The sequence below is a fragment of the Dendronephthya gigantea genome, unplaced genomic scaffold (assembly GCF_004324835.1).
Source record: "Dendronephthya gigantea isolate DGI-Jeju-01 unplaced genomic scaffold, DenGig_1.0 000001F, whole genome shotgun sequence".
NCBI lineage: Eukaryota > Metazoa > Cnidaria > Anthozoa > Malacalcyonacea > Nephtheidae > Dendronephthya > Dendronephthya gigantea.
The window spans coordinates 2735349-2755302 of record NW_021163011.1 but is presented as its reverse complement, the minus strand read 5'-3'; the positions used below and the strand labels follow the sequence as shown (position 1 = coordinate 2755302).

Sequence of the window (19954 nt, the reverse complement as noted above, 5' to 3'; positions counted from 1 at the left end):
GGTACAAAGCCGACCCGTGTCATAGCGAAATTTATTATTCAGTGATGAAGAAGTGGCCAAGTGGGTGATAATTCTTCATTAGGCGAGATCAATGATGACAATGCCGGAGATGAGTTACGGAATACCGTAAGCAGCATACAGTAAGCACCTGTCCACCGAAACATCATCAGGTTTTGGCCAAATCCAGGAAAAGCATGCATGTTGAAAAACTAGGCCAATCAAAACGTGCCTCAGAAGATTCCAGCTCTCGTGTAGATCATGCAAAAGATAAAGATTTTCATTATGAATGGACACGTCGAGACAAGTTGATAGCATGAAAACATTCTGTCATAAAAACGCACATGCAGAAAGAAATATATCAGATGGGGAGAACTGTTGCGCCCATTTAAAGTCAGTTTATATCGTAAATGGAAGACTGTCACGTAACTTCGAAACTCTAAACCTGAATGCGGTTCACGCACTTTCCTTGCGAGTTAAGCCGTATAACTTGCAGAGAAATATAATTTATTTAAATTGTACAATTGTAGAGTTAAATTACACATCATAATATTTTATTTTCTGGTCTTCCTCAAACTTCCTTGTAAGTTGGTTTACAGCAGCTCCACTGTGATAATAAGATAATTTCTTGTGACAGTGTGCAGCTCCTCCATGCATTAGCTCACGTGTGCAGCGGGCTTAAGACACCACAATTTTGCAGAGGAACAGCTAGGACATTTAATACATTTTCACGACAGCATAGCCATCCCGTAGTCTAACAGTCTTCACGAGCTTAAAGCTGGCGCAGTCGGTCACTGAACAAAGTCAGAGTAAGCAAAATGTGTACCCACCATTACTCATTAGGGACTTCAAGGGTTTTAGACCGTCGTGTCGCAAGCCACAGCCGGTTAGTACTGCTGTTAAATAATTGTTGCAAAATGTTTTTCTGCTCAGCCTGAGAGGAACGGCGTATTCAGATACATAATTGCTCATGCAATTCCCTCAGCCTCGTACCCAGGCGCTTTAATAGTAAAATCATAGTAATATAGAGGTCAGCTGGTGCTTGTGGTGGTTTTAAGCAACCCAGCGCATTTGCCTTTTTTTCAGCTGACCTCTATAAAATACCTGAATGCAACGTTATTTTTTTGCTATTAAGCGCCTGGGTACGAGGCTGCACTTGCCTTGTTATGAGTACAATCCGGACAGCCTCGTACCCAGGCGCTATCCGAATGTTATGAATTAAACGTCAAGGGCTGGCTGTTCAAAAGGCGTTTAGCAGCTCAAATGATGGATAAGCTAAAGTTGAACGTACATCTTATACATTAAATATATGCTTCCATGCATTGAAAATTAAACTATTTACATCGCAATATTTCAGCTCAGTTGTTCAATGAGATCATTTTGTTTAATCCGCAGCTTAAACAGTTTAAACACCTTTCGAACAACCGGCCTCTGGAGTGCAAGTCATATGCCCGTTATTACAGGGTATCTGCACAAGTCCGAACAAGTGGTTTCAATAAATTCCTTCGTAAAGTTCTCTTGAAAAAATTACTACTTTAACTCAAAACAAGCTTAATCGGTGAAAAAAAATAGCCTTCGTTGACTGTTGGTGTCTTTGTATATATAACATTGCATAATATGGTGATGGAATTGCATATTTATTCACGTTTGACAGTTCATATATGGTCATTACGTCTTCATTCAGGGGGGGGGGCTGCTAGACGCAACAACCCTGAACTATAAAAAACAGGGACGCGAAGCAGGGTGCTAGCGGTTTGCAGGTTTGCGGCCATTTCAGAGGCCAATATTTCCGGGGGGCATGCCCCGGACCCCCCTAGCCATAGCCACGAGCCCCGACAATACGAAAAGCTCCGCAGTCCCTGACAAAAGGTTAGATAAAAATTATCCCCGAAAATCTATACTTATTATTCGATAATTTTACTGAAAGTAATGCTATTAGCTTCATTAACAATAGACTAACCTTCATTTCACATTATTATCAACGGTATACCCTTTATTTTCCTATGACATTAATGATACACCCTTTATTTCACTATGATATTAACGACGGACCCAAAATCCACCACTGTTTCAAAATAGACGATGCTGAACTGATTTTTCTGTTACTTTTCATTCCTATAAATACTGATAACAGATCGCATTTTTTGTTAGTTTTTTAAATACATGCAAAACTGTATATACACGTAGGTGTAGATAAGTAAATTGTGTTTGTTTTTACTTTGAGTGAATTAGTCTTCAGTGCCAGAAGGAAATATTCAAAATGCAAAATTAATATGTAATCTAATAATATTCTAATAAATCATAATGTGGACATCTTGCAACTTTATCCTATCTTTTAGTTGCTATAGACGAGCGCTGGAACCACGGGGCCACTCTCTGTCTATGCGTTTCTTTAAGTGGCTATAATGACATAACGGAACAAAGTTATATTAAAGTTATATTGTTTGATAATTAGACCGTTCATCGTATTTTAAGGAGAAGTTACAAATAACAACAGAATGTCTATTTATATTACCGGGACTTGATCTATATATATTTTTAAAGAATTGAGTAACCTCTTGCATACCTTTCTTGGTTGAAGTATGTATGTGGTCTTGCAAATTGGTGACAAGATTGCCGCATTATTCTTTCCAATCTCCAAACACATTTTTTTCGAAGGTTGGTTCATATCAATGATTTGATGACTGGATGAGTTGTAAAATAACATCGCTATCTGAGAAATTGTTATTTCGGAGCAATTACACATTTGAACCTGTTTTCCACGTGGGGCGCGTCTGAAACAGCGTAATGTTGACGGTTCAGCGACAAGCGATCCGCCTAGTGCATCGATTATCGGGAACAATGCCGTATTCCTACATGCCATCTTACCAAGGCATGGGCTCCAAAACAAATTTCTTCCTTCAGGTGGTACAAAGCTTAGCCCTGTTACCTGATTTATGTTCTCTGTGTCTGTGATGACATAAACTGGGTTATCTAAAAATTAAGATAACTAAAAAATCAACATTGTTTACTGGTGTGCAAAATCTTTTCCCATGAAAAATTATACAAAATCCTCAATTCTGAAGTTGACCATTAATATTGAATGTCAATACTGCAAATTTATTATTTATACATAGTAGAGATTGACTATAAGAGTTTTTTAATGAAGAAATACCAAGGCCAAGCTAAGGTCTGAAGTGGTATATTGGTATATACGGCGGAAAATATAAACACATATATACACATACTATGTGTTGTGCCGATGACCAGTATCACAAGACCCAAAATTATGATAGGTACGACTGTTTTGAAAACCATTTTTCTAATGTTACTACTCAATAAGACAATAACGTTATACCACTGAACCACACAATGATTATAGGATATCTTATCGATCGCGTCTGAAGTCTGCTTGTAACTCTGCGGAGGGAATGCAGACCGCCTATATTTCTAGACAATCTAAGTTCTTGACAAGCACTTAGACTTTGCCTTGTTGATTTTTTCCTTCCACAGCCGCAATATCATTGGTTTAAACTTCAACTGTATAACTGACGTCCATTGACATGCAAATTTCCGACATCGCGCGATAATATTAATGCAGGAATTGCGTGGTAATATGAATATATTTTAAGATGAGGAAACGAATTTACAAAATTTTTTCCCTCTTTCACACGATCTAAACTTAGTCCAACCGTATTTCACGTCCACGTTTAAAATTAACGCAAAAACTTGCTAGAGAAGAGGAAGATGTTGCTTAAGTTTGTAGAGCGTAAATATTGTTAAAAAAGTCAGGTTTAAACAAATTTTAATGTCATCATGCATGCAACAAGGTGTTTATAGGCATTTAAACTCTAATTATTGATTTTAGTGGTTTTAATAGTTTATAGAAAGTTTATAAATGAAAGCAGATGCGCGCAGCCGTTTAGTTTTGATCGAGACATAGAATTTGCGTATGTACATGCAGACAGTTAATTTTGATCACTCATGCAGAATATGCGTGCAATTGTCTATAGCTTCGATCAAGTTCACATCATATTAGTCGTTTAGTTTTGATCGTTCACACAAAATATGCGTCCTTATCAACAATGGCATTGATGCTTTAAGAAAATGTAAATTACGTGGCCTTTACCGTTGTACACTGCCGTGTTTGCTGAAACGGCATCGTGACTTGCACCAAGTTCACGGTGCGTGACAACGCGGCAACAGTTAATGTGTACGTTCGATGTTGTTTGGAGTGTTCGAAGCAATTTTGCTGATCGACCATTTTTATAATAATAGTTAATAACCGTTTCACAGAAAGAGGAAACTTGAAGAGGCAAATCAAGTCGATACTAACTCGTATTTTCTTTGAATACCACAATATCATTATATAGGTGAATATATTTTGCCGTTGCCGTTGTATTTCCCAAGCTCACTGATGTTAAGCACAAAGAAACAGGACGTCGAATGAGCCGCCATTTCAGAGGCCTATATTTCAGGGGGGCATGCCCCGGACCCCCTATCCCCATAGCCTCAACCCCCAACAATATGAAAAGCTCCGCGGTGCCTGAAAAAAGGTTATATAAAAATCATGCCTGAAAATCTATATTTATTATTCAATAATTGTACTGAAAGTAACACTATTAGCTATATTAACAATAGACCCTTCATTTCACAATGATGATCAACGATAGACCCTTTTAGTTAATCTCACTATGACATTAACGATAAACCCCTTAATTTCACTATGCTATTCAAGACAGATCCAAAATCCATCACTGTTTCAAAATAGGCGATGCTGAACTGATTTTTCTGTTACTTTTCATTCCTATAAATACTGATAACAGATCGTATTTTTTTGTTAGTTTATTAAAATACATGCAGAACTGTATATGCACGGTAAATTTTACAACTGCATTTGTATAAATACAGGAATGCAAGCTATTTTAGCTTGCGGTTAGCCTGCATGGGTGTAGATAAGTAAATTGTGTTTGTTTTTACTTTGAGTGAATTAGTCTTCAGTGCCAGAAGGAAATATTCAAAATGCTAAATTAATATATGATCCAATAATATTCTAATAAATAATAATGTCTTATGTCTTGTGGACAATGGACATCTTGCAACTTTATCCTACCTTTTAGTTGCTCTCGAAGAGCGCTGGAACCACGGGGCCATGCACTTTGTCTACGCGTTTCTTTAAGTGGCTAATGACATAACGGAACGAAGTTATATTAATAATGTAAGATATTAAAGAGTGGAAAAGTGCGTTCTGTTTCTCATGTAAAGAATTTCCAAATTTCGTATAGTTTTTCTGAATTTTATATATACAGAACATAAACTCTTGTTCATATTAATTTAGAATCATAACGAACCTAAATGGTTAATTAGACTGCATGTTCATCGTATTTTAAGGAGAAGTTACAAATATCAACAAAATGTCTGTTTATATTACCGGGACTTGATCTATATATATTTTTAAAGAATTGAGTAACCTCTTGCATACCTTTCTTGGTTGAAGTATGTATGTGGTCTTGCAAATTGGTGACAAGATTGCAGCATTATTCTTTCCAATCTCCAAACACATTTTTTTCGATGGTTGGTTCATATCAATGATTTGACGACTGGATGAGTTGTAAGCTAACATCACTATCTGAGAAACTGTTATTTCGGAGCAATTACACATTTGAACCTGTTTTCCACGAGGGGCGAGTCTGAAACAGCGTGATGTTGACGGTTCAGGGATAAGAAGGCCGCCTAGTACATCGATTATCGGGAGCAATGCCGTATTCCTACATCCCGTCTTACCAACAATGCATGGGCTCCAAAACAAATTTCTTCCTTCAGGTGGTACAAAGCTAAGCCCCATTACCTGATTTATGTTCCCTGTGATGACATAAACTGGTTTATCTAAGAATCAATATAACGAAAAATTAACTAAAAAATCAACATGGTTTACTGATGCGAAATCTTTTTCCATGAAAAATTATACAAAATCCTTATTTCTGAAGTCGACCATCATCTTATATTCGAAGTAAATAGCTACTGCAAATTTATACATAGTAGAGATTGACTGTAAGAGTTTTTTAATAAAGAAATTCCAAGGCCAAGCTCAGATCTGAAGTGGTTTATTGGTATATACAGCGGTATATGGTATATAAATATACACATACTATGTGTTGTGCCGACGACCAGTATCGCAAGACCCAAAATTATGATAGGTACGACTGCTTTGAAAACCATTTTTCTAATGTTACCACTCAATAAGACAATAACCTTATATCACTGAACCACACAATATTATAAGGATATCTTATCGATCGCGTCTGAAGTCTGCTTGTGACTCTGCGGAGGGCATGCAGACCGCCCATATTTCTGGACAATCTAAGTTCTTGACAAGGAGCAATATCATTGGTTTAAACTTCAACTATATAACTGACGTCCATTGACAAATTTCCGACATCGTGCGATAATGCAGGAATTGCGTGGTAATAGGAATATATTTTAAGATGAGGAATCGAATTTACAAAAATTTTCCCCTCTCTCACACGATCTAAACTTAGTCCAACCTAAATTAGAACTCATTGAAATATTTTACGTCAATGGTTAAAATTCCAAACAACACCTATTGTTACAATTTGGATGATTAAGATTTAAATTTGATTTTCCGTTCGTTAGTTTTTGTCGTGTATATATATAAGGGATTAACACAAAATACTGAAAAGTTTAAAACTTGCCAGAGAAGAGGGACAGAAACAAAAACGGTTCATAAACAAAAATGGGGCATAAACAAAAACTTGCCAGAGAAGAGGGACAAAAACAAAAACAGTTCGTTTTTGTTTTTCCAAACTCTTCGAAAATTGTTAAATTCAAAATTTTGCAAATATCACGCGTACATGATCTATAGGATTGTATTTTCTGTGACGTCATATACCATGCGTCTGTCCTCTTATAGATCATGGCTCTCGACCAACAAAACTGCTTAAATTCTTAACGTTATTATATAATCAATAATAGATCATGCATGCCTTTCCTGCGTAAAGAGAGTATATAAACTATCTACAAAATGGTGGCCAGAAATGGGGGATGTAATCATGCAGTATCTATATGTTTTTCATTTCTGGCCAATTTTAAAATACAAGAATGTCAAGCTTCATTACATATAACCACTCCTGCAGCATTGTGTTAACATACAGCCATTATCACGCAATTCCTATATGAATGTCGGATACGTGCCAATGAGTACTATTTCAAGTTTGGCTAAGTTTAGATCGCGCGTGAGTCGGCCGGATGCAAGCACATCAGTTTTGACGTCAGTGTAAAAAAAATCATTAAGAACAAGTCATTGAATATGACAAATATCACAAAATTTTGTTATGAACCTGTACGTCATTTACGTCAATTGTGTGATACCAAGCATTGCATATATGCAACATATCTCAGTTGAAGAAGAATAATAACAAATAAATTGTTCACCGCGGTGCTCTCTTTTTTGGCCTGTAGCTCATTGTCATTTCTGTTCTGTGAACGAATACAAGCGGCTTGTCCAATTTTGGTTAAATTTTTAAACATCATTGTACTCGCTATCACAAAATTACCTATTCTTATTCGACGGCAAGTTGCATGTGAAAGTAATATTAACAAGACGCCGTTTTGGCGTTAACTCCGGCGCACGTGCCAGTCTTCAATATAGAGCTTCTGAACATAAACAATACAGTTCGCGTATTGTTTCGCATATACATATTCGCATTTAGATGCCTTGCGAACCTAAATGTTCGATCGCGAAATTCAGAAGCACATCGCAGTATAGAAGTTCAATTGTTCAAAAATGTAAATAAACCGCATGATACATTCGCTTCGTCTTACAGTTTGCCTTTGGAATTTGCGCTTATATAGTTATATTAAATCTCCGATCCTGTGCAAACAACGCGACGTGTCAACGCGCCCATACACGACCACATCATCTTGTTAAACGGCGAAATAGCAGCGATATTATTAAAATAGGACCGGAATCTACATGTATTAAATATATTCTTACCCCAATTCTATCTAAACTTAATCGAACAGCATGAAAAGAACGGTTTATTTGTTCCTCTTGGAGAAATTGCCGTATCATGCGAGCGAAATCGAATCGCGCATTGGAAAATTAGCCAAAGCTGTGCACCACAACTCTTGGGAGATAAGACTGGGACGTAGATAAATACGGTCACATACACGTTTTAAATACAAGTAAGATTTCGCGCCATTACACACTTGCGACGACGAAAAATAAAAAAAAAAACAAAAACAAAAACAAAAACAAAACAAAACCGGGGCGAATTTTCAACTCCGTCGCTGACGCCGGAGTAATTATATTGAAAGTGATATCTCAAACTATTGGTAATAATTACATTACGAATACTCGGATCATGTTTATATGGCTTCTATTCACTTATTGTTCATTAAACTGTCCAATGTCCAATATGGTGGCAGGCCTTCCTCTATCCATAGTTCCTTCATTTATCGCTAAAAATTACTCGTGGCTTGTTTTTGCAATGATGTACATGTTATAATCTTTCTGCTCAGATACGCTTATACCTACCTTTTTCACATTTTGTAGTCCCTGTAAATTTTTAAACGGCAATATTGTTATAAAATAATCAACGACATGTATTTACGTTCTAACGCACAAAAATATAACCAAATGCATGAATTTCTTTTACTCCATTATCCGGCCAACATTGGGCGACGTTTCCACAGGATACCAGCGTTGGGAGTTTGGCGTCACATGTCGAATAGCTCTGCCCTCCAAAACCAATAAAAGAGTCTGGTGTTTTACAGTCGCCCGATTCATTGCCAATTATTCCAAGCCTCACTCGACTGCATTCTGCACATTTTTTAGCACGCTGGAGGTTGAAACCTTCTTTACATATAAATCTTTGCATTGACGAGTTTTTTATAAGAGATCTCCATCTATCAGCGCCAAGATACGTAGGACGGTTAGTTTCATCTTTAATCAACTCGTACAAGGAACTTGCAGATGAGTTTAATTGTAAGAACACGAAGTTGCGCTGGCCGTCCACTTCCATTCCAAGGCACATTTCTCTAAATTGTAAACTGCTATACAACCGTACCTTCGTTTCTTCCTTTTCAAAGCCTGTCTGTCCACCTGTAGGATTGTAACTCTTCTTATTGCTCCAGTATTTGGATGAATAATTGAAAGTATTCTAAAACCACAATAAGATTGGAATCATTGATTTTCTTACTTATTATAAACATTGGATTTTAACATATCCTTGACAACGTTGATATAAACAGAAAGACAGCTATAGTACATGCATACCACGTAGTTGTAATAGATCTATTTAGTTTATCCGATAACGAAGTCAAATTCGTGAGGATGAATAAAAAGGCTATTGATATAACTTATACGTTGACTGTTTTTATTTTCTTCCTTTCCTGCTGATATACAAAAATATTGGATTCTTATTTGATTTGTTGCTTTCTACGCATGAAAGAAGAAAACAACCATCCATGTTTTGCCATTTTGATTCATGAAGGCTATTTATTCGCTATTTCATGGAGAAAACGCTGAATCTATATATTCTGATATTTACTCACCTTTGAACCGTTAATTTTCATCATTAGAGTCCAACCCCCTTTGGGACAGTCGCTCATTGATGTCATTTCACAGTAAACTTTCGTGAAATTGGATTTGGAATCTGATCGGATTTGGTAAATACCGCTTTTTGCCTCACTAAAAAGGACGAGATTACCGCATGAATTACGCTTTTCATGCATATAATTATATATATATATATATATATATATATATATATATATTAATATATATATATATATACATTCGTTATCATTAAGGTTGTCCATGTCAATATAATATATATAAAAAATATATAAATTTCAATCACGTGACCATCAAACATTTTCAAGACAGGTGTCCAACGATTTCCCTCAAATTTAACATATGCAATACAATCACGTGATCGATATTTGTACATACAGGGGTGAGTAAAAAAAACTGACACCTTTGAAATTCCAATTAGACGCGAACTTATGGCTGGAATATGACAATTCCCATGTGTGCAATCAACAAAAACGATTTGATAAAACTGTTCTTTTGTATATTTCACAGAGCTTAGAATGCATTTTAACTTCCAAAGGGAACAAACTTTATGTTTTAGGTTAATTAATATGATATATTTCGTACACCAATGAGATATTTTAGGCAACTTCTGTCACATTACAGCTGCTATGCGCCGGTTAATTTGAATTTCAAAGATGTCAGGTTTTTTTTACTCACCCTGTATATATAGTGCATTACAGCAAAGAGCAAAAAACACAATTCAATAATAATACGCCATCCCCAATCGGAAGGTATTTCACCTGTGCATATGGAATATTTCCTTGCATGAATTGAAAACTAAAGTAGAAATTAAAAAATTGATCAGTATTCGTAAAATTAAACAACCAATTTTATCTTTCAATTATAGAAATAATTTCTAATATCCATGCATGCACGATAGTATATATATACAACAGTTTCTAATCTGAGCTAGAATTTTCAGTTTCTTTAACAATCTTCTTATTGTCGGTTACTTTAACCGTTGATGCATGAATGCTGCTTTATGAAAGGTGATGGAATCAAAATTGAAATCTATTGCACTATATATAGTTACATAAGTTCGCACGTCCGCTGCTCTGCGATGTAATCGACATATATTTATTATACCTCTTGCTTTTTTGCAGTATTTGCCAGTGTACTGGAGCGAACATTTACATCTAAAGCAGTCTGACCTGCTGCAATTTGTTTTAAAACATTCTCCCCCATTTTTGCAGTGGTTTTCTTTGCATTGTTTCTGAAATAATTTAATTTCAATTTAGCAAAACTTCTTAAATTTATTTATCAAAGTTAATAGTGTTTAATATCGTCTCGTAGATTGTGTTGGATATTGATGCAATATTCAAAAGGAAATTGTATTTAGGCGGTGTGCTTAATTACAGTTAATTTTTCTCCCATGGTTCTCGCACCTTGTACACAGAGATCTGCATTTGGATTTGATAACGCCATGCATAAGAGCCTGTCATAATTCCTGTCATAGCGATTTTCCCTGGTCAGGCTATCGTGCATGTCTACTAACATGCAGTGATCATACATTTTTTATATGCGGGATTTGGAATTTTCCCCTGCCATTCAGACACTATAGGAAATTCTATAGCTTGAATGGCTTCCTGACATTGGCTATATTTAACATTCGCTTTATTCGTTAAAGCTGCATGCATGTATTGCAATTAGCTAGTAATCATGAAGCTATATATATGCACTCAAAATCATTTGCTTTTAAGCTACTAGCTTGAAACAAGCTTAATGCGATTTTAGGACCTATACTGATAATTAAAGTGCTCTTTCCACTGACGCATTAAAAACTAGGTCAACAAACGAATACTAGAATATGCGGAAACTACGTTTTTCGATTTGTTCGCTCATTTTTTTCAAAGAGCTGTGTTGTAAGAAAATCACGTGGGTGGAAAGCACGCGTATACGTACTTGGTTTGAGGATGATGATATAGTTACTATTCCCTTGTACAATATCCAGTTTCCATCCTTGCCGATTAGATAATCATTATATCCATGGTCATGCATCTTTCCCTCAGTTGTATTGGCAATTTCACAATTTTCTTTCGAGTTGTCAACGACAGGCACTTGTCGGACGTTGAAAGCCGTGCACGATGCCGTATCCAAGCAGTGAAAGCTACATTCTATTGTTTGCTGGACGTAGAACTTGGATATGACATGTCTTGCTTCAAGAGGACCCCCTAAATATAGAAAAACAGATCTGTTCAGGTGGCTGCGGATGAAAAGAGCCCGTATATAGTGTTAACTCTGTTGTGCATTGTTCGCATGTCAATCATATATTGATTCAGACTAGAATGGTGTGTAGTTTACGACGGTGTTATATCATAGTGTATTAGCCAAGGAGGTATAGAACCGAGCAGGAGCTTGAAGAGTTACTTCATGCATATATATGAATCCCTGATTCACGGCCTGGAGAATTTCGCGATTTCGGTAAATGTCATCCAACATGGCGACGATTAAGTAATTTGCACATAATTCATAAATATTGTTTCACCTAGTATCATGGGCTATCAATAATATCGTTCATTTCGAATCATTCGTTTTGCAGTGATTTTCTTCTGTTGAAGAGAAACTTGACGTTTCTTCAATATTTGATATTTGCATATTACATGCAAGCATGTAACAAACGCAGTCGCCATTCGTTGATGAATTCGAACTCGGTTACAAGAGGAAAGACTTAATAAATACGCGAATTGGATCTGCAAAACCACATTCAAAATTTGTCGGATAGCTAAAGCCTAGGTGATTGATTTTTTTAAAAGGCTTTGAGTTATGTGGACAAATGTGGATTACTACTGAAGTTGTTTGGGGACATGCATGGATGCTTGTTTTGCGGTTGAATATATATTGAGCCTACTTTCTTCGTGTTTCATTGTTTATCCGGTAGCTATATATATATATATAGACCTACAGGTCTGCCGTGCGTTTAAATTTTATGCCTATATAGCTAAGCGCCAGCCATGCATGAGAAATTAAAACAGCTCTATTTCAACATGGAACTACTTTTCAACTCATGCAGAAATAACCTACCTCTTCTCATTTGACGGAACAGCTGTTGTCTTATGGTTATGTTGCCTTTGCCATAAAAACACATTGACATGAAAAACGGGATCAAATGCACATAGCCATAGGAAAAGACACGTGACATTGTTTTTCTCTGTGATTGTCTTAGCCTGCGAACACAGGAGTCATTTATATGAACATGCAGATGGTCCACGGCAAGTGCAATATATAGAGAAGCGAGCAATAAGCGTGGTATTTTGTATATGAAATTATATTATGTGTGGCAAGAAATATTATATGTGACAAGTAAACACTTCGCCTGAGTTATACAAATTGTATAATTTACTTCCTAACAAATATACACAACTGCAAGACAGCGAAATTAATAACCGGTATGAAATTGCGTTTTTAATTGTTTTTCAGTATATAACTGTCTCATGCACATAATGAATGATTTCCGAATTTACGAAGAAAGAATATAAAGCAGTCTATATTAAAGTCACTGATTCAATACGGCAATTTTTTAGGAGAAATTTCATTTTCATTAAAATTTCCAATAGCCCACGTATATTTGCATTGCCGTATGTTCGAACGTACAGCGCGAAGTCTATTACAATCCCGCGCGAGACTTGAATTACCAAAACGGTCTCGAGTACAAATAGAACGTATAGGAATAATAGGACGACCAATTCCCACTATGGGAGGGCTGGTTTGGTTGCAGTCCTCCAAACCAGTACACGAATTCTGACTACTTTCACTTTCATTTGTTATAGAAATCCAATTGCATGCGAATTAACAGCTAACCTCACACCTTGGTGGCTTATGCTCGACTTTATTATTGCTACATTAACCTCAAATAAGTCTTATGTAGGTTATTTTCATGGTGAGTAAAATCTTCGCCAATTCTTTTCGCATTTGCATAAGTAATTTACGAGAGAAATATGTCCAAAATGTCGGAGTATGGTTATACACAATTTCTTAAACACGACATGCATCTTGTTTTTTTGCTTTGTATTTGGTAGATTTTTGCTTTGAATTCGACATCCAACCTGTGACACACGGGTGAAAAACATGAAGGTGTATTGCGGTCTTGCGCGCGATCAAATAACTTTAGCGTTTTCGAATCGTTTTTGTATTTACGTGTGGACGCGGATAAATATTTTTGCGTTTTCGAATTCTTCCGGCATTGTATAGACAGGGCCTTGTCAATAGCAGAGGTGTGTCAATATAGAAAAAAGGATAACCACTTTATCATAAGTTATAGGTGCATGGCCTGCGTGCATTGTCGTGGGAAGAGCGCCACATTGTGATAACAAATATTCACTTAAGAGTTTGATATATTTTCATTTATTTTTATTGATTACACCTCAGGCAAGCCGGAGCTTAATTTTCACTGGGTGCCTAGTGTTCTGCGGTGTGTGGAGCAAGTTTACTGCCACCGTTCACATTGCCATCACGGATGCACCTTCACCCGTCCAGATCGAATAGTAAACAACGAGATTCTCTGGGGAAACGAAACATTCTAGGAAACTGTCTACAACAACTATACTGAAGAAGCCGGTACGAGAACGACCACAATCTTGCATGTCTCTCTCCTCCGCAGGGGTTTTCGTCGAATTTTTAAATGGTTTCATGGTTCTATTATTTTGTAATGCATTCTGGAAGATCATAGACCCTGTCCACACGTATCCGGATATTTTTAAAGACTGAGGATTTTTTCTCCGTTTTTAAAAGAAATCGCGTCCACACGAAGCGTATTCGAATCGTTTTTGCCCGTCCACACGTAAACGGTAAAACGAAGGAAATTTGATAGCCCCAGGCGTAAAGCATGCGCATTTCCAAGAAATATGAGCGCTTCCAAACGATCGCAGAGCTGCCAATAATTTATGCGCGCCTAGATAACAACTATATATAGCTAACGCCACCGTTCCACGTTATTGTGTACCATGTAATATACACCAGCTCTCTCGCTCTGTCTACATGTTCTCATCTTGTCAAGAAGCTGTGAAAATGCCTCATTTAAAGAAGCCACAAAGTCCGCCCACACAACATGCACTGATCCAAATTCCAAATACATAATTTTATCAATATTTATATGCTTCGACGTAGATCCATGCATGAGCATGCAAATATCGTTGTAAAAAATAACTAGTTGCCTGATGATGATCAGCTTAAACGCGGAAAATTTTATCTCTTTTTATTTCTTATATACATTATGTAACTATATTTGTATATATACAGGTTTATATTATTTGAACTCCTAAGCTAACTGTTTAGTCTGAATTAGCATTTTAATTTGACGTTCTAAGTCTTTATCTTCTTCGTCAAAATTCGATGTTTTCGTTTTCATCCAACTAAATCGTGTTTTCTTGCAACTGTCGGATTTTCGTAACGTGCTTTTATCTTGATTTAGATATGTCTCTCGCTGTTCTTCAGCTTCAAAATGTTTCCGTTTCTTCGGTTGCATGTTATCTTGTTGTCCGCATAATTTTACATTTTCATTTTTCGTTGAGTTGGCGCAAGATTCTGGTAAACAAAATTTATAAAAACGTTTAAGTAATGCTAACAACCACTACACACATTTCGTAATTATCAACTGCCTTTCACTCTTGGTTCGGAGTCACTCTGTGAAAATGCGATACTAAATGACAATTGTACCGATGTATCATATTATACGAAATATTGCTGAAATTTCATAATGTGAAATATACAATTTATATTTCAGTTTATCTTAAATCTTCTTCAAATTTTTTATATGCTATATACATGCATGTAAACCTATATCAGTTCCAAAACGTGATCCGAGCAATGATTAATAAACACGCGAAGTCTACGATTTCAGTCACTGATTTCGTAGCTCTTCCATACCTTTTAAAGTATGCTCTATTGGTTGCTCAAAAGACAGAGGGACTGCTTGAAACTCTGTTTCGTTTAATACATTGCTCAAATCTCTTATGATCGTTCCTTCATCCAATGTTGTAGCAATCATAACAAAGCTCATTCTCTTTCCCTCAATTGTCCGCAGGTAACTCGGTAGGGGTGGAACATGCGTTAGAATTTCATCGAGTTCATTAAAGCCTCTGGCTTTACTCCCCTCGCCGCTGTTTGCGAAGCATGAGCTCCGTCTATTTACATTATGCTCGTAATAACTCTGATAATTTTTGTTCCAAAATGCGATGAAGTCATTCTCGTCAGGCAATGGCTGATGATCATTGATTTGTGACAACGCCTCCTTTACATACCACGAAGACTCGACCGGCGCTTCGTGGTTCACTCTTTCCTGATATTGAGAGATGTCTTTGACGTTTCTGTAATAGCAATCGGCCGAGTAAATGAAATCCATTTTCATGTTCAACCAATTGGCGAAGAATATAAACAGCAAGGAATCGCCTATACATATAAAATAGAGAAAATGTGCATGAGTATCAATGTTGTAATATATCCTAGCGCTGCCATATGTATATTTCGAAATCATATGCTGGTGAGCGGCTTTTATAAGTCTAGTATATATGGCTCCAATACTAAAATAATTCCAATCGAAAAATCGCTTGAAAATTAGCATACGTTACTTATTTCGACGGGATATCAATTTTTTAATGAGTGGAATTAAGTAATTTAATGCATTAGATCTACAGCTAAAAAGAAGCCTAATACTAAGTTGAAATACAAAGTTGAAATACTATTAGTAAAAAAATACCATTGGCAAAACGCATTATGGGCATTATACAGCTAATGAAACAAGAAACTATGCGCCGGAATTTTTAGAGACGGATGAGAAACTATAGCTATGCCACTGAGCCCAATACACTAGGACTGTCACAATTAATGCTTAATGCGGATGAGTAATCTTATATAAGAAAATGAACGTATACATGATCCACGATACAGAATATCAGGCATTGGACCTCTGTTCAGGCAATCATATGATGGATTGATCCACTATATCAGTGATAACATCGTATAGCTTCCTTTAGATCAAACTTGGATTATGCTACCACTGTGATGGCATATTTTTTAAAGAAAATATTCTGCGATAGCTCAAGTCTATTTCTTTGTGAAAATGATAAACCGAATAAATAGATAGGAATACCATCCTGATTTGCCGCGCCGATATAAACTATACTGTATGTTACCTTGATATTAATCTTGGTTAATCTGAATTGGCAATTGCGCAAATCATTAGAACATACTTGAAGTGGGTGCGTCAGTATCAATAACTGTTTATTAAGATCACTATATCTTCATTGCATGTTCACTATACTGAGCCGGTCCATAAGCGGTAATCAACCCACTATATAGTTTCGTAATGTAAACTGATATATCGATGGGTAACTTTAACTAAACTTTAACATGTACAAAGTACAGCTATACCATGACAAGGCGTTTCTTAAGTGCGACTCAAGCACTATCCCTTCAGATATTGGCACAGGCGAAGGAAATCTTTGACGAAATTGTTCAATATCATGTGTAATTATATAGATGCTTACAGTCGGTTATGTCTGTTCCTGAAGCGAGGTTTCTCAAATACAAATACTAGCTGTCCCATGCAATGCCATGCAATAGTACCATACTGTCCCAAATCGTAGTGAGCTATATACGGTTGGCTAATTGTTTCCCAACATTCAAAACTCCGTTAGCAATAGAGCGTTTAATAGTATATACCATGCATGCATGTCATGTTCTTTGAACTGCTATATTTTCATTAGAAAACAAAGTATTCTGATTTAAATTATCATACTATATGAATCCTTGATTCTGGTCAGTTACATTAACGTTGCAGATCGGTTGAGAGTTAATTATAACAATCGTCTTACAAAATCATTATAGTGAAGAAATGATATAATGAAGGAATGGCAATGGGCATTTCGAAATGTATGAATGGGTTTGACTATACGATACGATGCAATGACTGCGAGCAAAAAGGAGAAATTTCACTCTATATGAACCTGGTACACATGCTTGCTACAAGCTCACCCGTTCAAAAAACTGCATATACTTATGAACAGAAACAGCGTTTGCCCTCTTTTGTTAGGATTTAATCTAGGAGTTAACAATTGACTAGAACCATTCGAATTCAGTTTGCTAGATTTTATACAGTAATATATAGGCATTCGTCTGACGCAACTTTTAACAGAATTCGAAATTGTTCAGCTAAAGGTATAAAAATACTGGTATGTATATATGTTTATTCGATGTTTTTTACTTCATTCTACTTAATTTTGAATATGGAAATGCGAATGCCTGAATGTGTACAGACAGATTTCTCGAACCTGCCGCTGCATGTATGAATTTGCAGGTATCACTACCAGAAAAATGAAACAAAATTACCGGAACATTCGAAAGCATATTAAATTCGTATCGTTGTATAATTATTCTTCTTATGTCTAATTATATTCAAAGTTATTCAACACTGAATACAACAAAAAAACACTGAGTATATAATTATGTACACGGCAAAAAACCAGAGTCTAGATGAATAAGTATGTATAGCAAGAACCAATGATTATAAATACGCTAATTGCTAAGCTATTGTGTATTTGCGTTACTAGCGGGAAATGACTGAATAGGAAAAGAACAATATAACGGTGAGAAAAGAAGAAAAATCATATACATACTTATTACTGAAAGAACGTTTTTGTCTATACAAATTACAAACTATACGAGACTCGATTATGCATGCATATAGCTTTCGATTTGCGCAAGGTATTTTGAGGTTATATAAGATGATGTCATGCATTATAACATTATAGCTGTATGCTTGTGCCTATGGTATTGGTCGTGATTAAAACCGGTTTTTTTGAGGAAAAAGCCAAAAACGTTTTAATATATACTTAAAGTATAAACGGTATAAAGTTTATATATACGTTTCACATATCACACCAAATATTCGAACTGGAAAAGTGAAAGGTATATATTCTACTAGCTAAGAAAGTTTCTACACTTATATCACATATAATTTGTTGTTACGGATTTCATTTCATTTTACAAACAAAAGAAGCTAGAGCACATGCATGCATGCCAGAGATTTAAAGCAGGGAAATTGATCTGTATTGTATATACTTTGTGATTTGTGCGACTTGACGTCAGGCAGTCACCGTTAGTTATATCAATTCACTAAATATTTAGAAAAATATTTATAAAAACCCTGCATGGATAGTCGGTAAACACAAAGATGAATGTACCCACCTTCTAATGGTCGTGATAAACTTTAAACTCGATATTGTTTATTTCTTTTTTAAATTTCTTATAGTTTTACATGCATGCTCTTGTTGAAACTATATAATAAAATGTCACAGCGTACACGAACCACGATGCGAGATACTGCATGTATGTGGTTCGGCGCGCGCATGCACCGCCAATTTAAGCTTGTTTTCGTGGGTGTAAATCCTAGGTACAATCCGCGTGTTACTATACATGGGAAACCACTTCACATCAAACTTGCAAGAAATCTTGTCAAGTAACACTAACAGTCTTTCTTCTTTTTTCGTTCTTCTTTAAAAACAACTTGAAATGTAAGACAGGTTGCTAACATCCGGCATGATCAAAGCGGAACTAACAAGGAACCGCATTATAATGCGATCCTGATGTATAGAACGTATGCACGTATGTAGGCTAGCTTAGCGTTGCTACATTGGGCATCCAGCTAGCTGCAATGATGTTTCCTTATCGATAACATGCACTTAAGCCCAGTTTCTATATACTTGACGCAATATAGTCATGCATGTTAAGGTGGTTGGTGTTTTTAAATATTGCTATATTTGTGTTCCGTCAACAAGGGGAATTAAAGTTGACTCGAAAATGAAGACAAATTTCCATTCAAATCTATTTCACATCGATGACAGTGACTTGTTTACGGCGATGACGACTGACTGAAAAGCAGTTAAGCCACATTAAAACCAGATTAAGCGATGCATAAAGAATTTTAGTAAATTCACTCGTAGACATGCAGGGAAGAGTACCAGTGCTATATACTGAATTCTATACTTGGACAGAGCAGTTATTTTGAATCATAATATCCTATCCTTGACCGGACTGAAATTGCTCATCACTATACGAGCCGCGCCACACTTCTTGTATTTATTGAATTATTTCAGTTTAAATAATAATATATCGACTTATTGTACTTAAGAAACGACTTGGCAAGAGTGGCAGTCACATTTTATGCATGCATGTCTCATTAGTTATTCACTGACACTAGACCATGCCGACATTATGCCATCATGCAGGGCTATATGACTATAAAGAGTTTTCTTAGCTATATAGCCTATCATACCAATAAAATAATGAAATCCATTGAATTAATAATCTTTGAATATATATATATATGTATATATATATATTGTCACAATATTACACTATGTGTGC

General features: G+C 36.0%; 2 protein-coding genes across 2 annotated transcripts; both read right to left on the bottom strand.

The window, feature by feature from the left end:
- Positions 1-1926: 1926 nt before the first annotated feature.
- Positions 1927-3395, bottom strand: LOC114527871. Its single transcript, XM_028549582.1, has 3 exons — positions 3225-3395; positions 2564-2970; positions 1927-2397 (listed from the first exon to the last, which is right to left on the bottom strand). Exons 1-3 carry the CDS (start codon positions 3292-3294, stop codon positions 2326-2328), a joined length of 549 nt encoding a protein of 182 aa, XP_028405383.1. The 5' UTR covers positions 3295-3395; the 3' UTR covers positions 1927-2325.
- Positions 3396-8307: 4912 nt separating this feature from the next.
- On the bottom strand, positions 8308-12733 carry LOC114528921. Its single transcript, XM_028550635.1, has 6 exons — positions 12617-12733; positions 11498-11766; positions 10682-10808; positions 10336-10372; positions 9553-9688; positions 8308-9158 (listed from the first exon to the last, which is right to left on the bottom strand). The coding sequence occupies exons 1-6, from the start codon at positions 12684-12686 to the stop codon at positions 8613-8615; spliced, it is 1185 nt and encodes a 394-aa protein (XP_028406436.1). The 5' UTR covers positions 12687-12733; the 3' UTR covers positions 8308-8612.
- Between the last annotated feature and the right edge of the window lie 7221 nt (positions 12734-19954).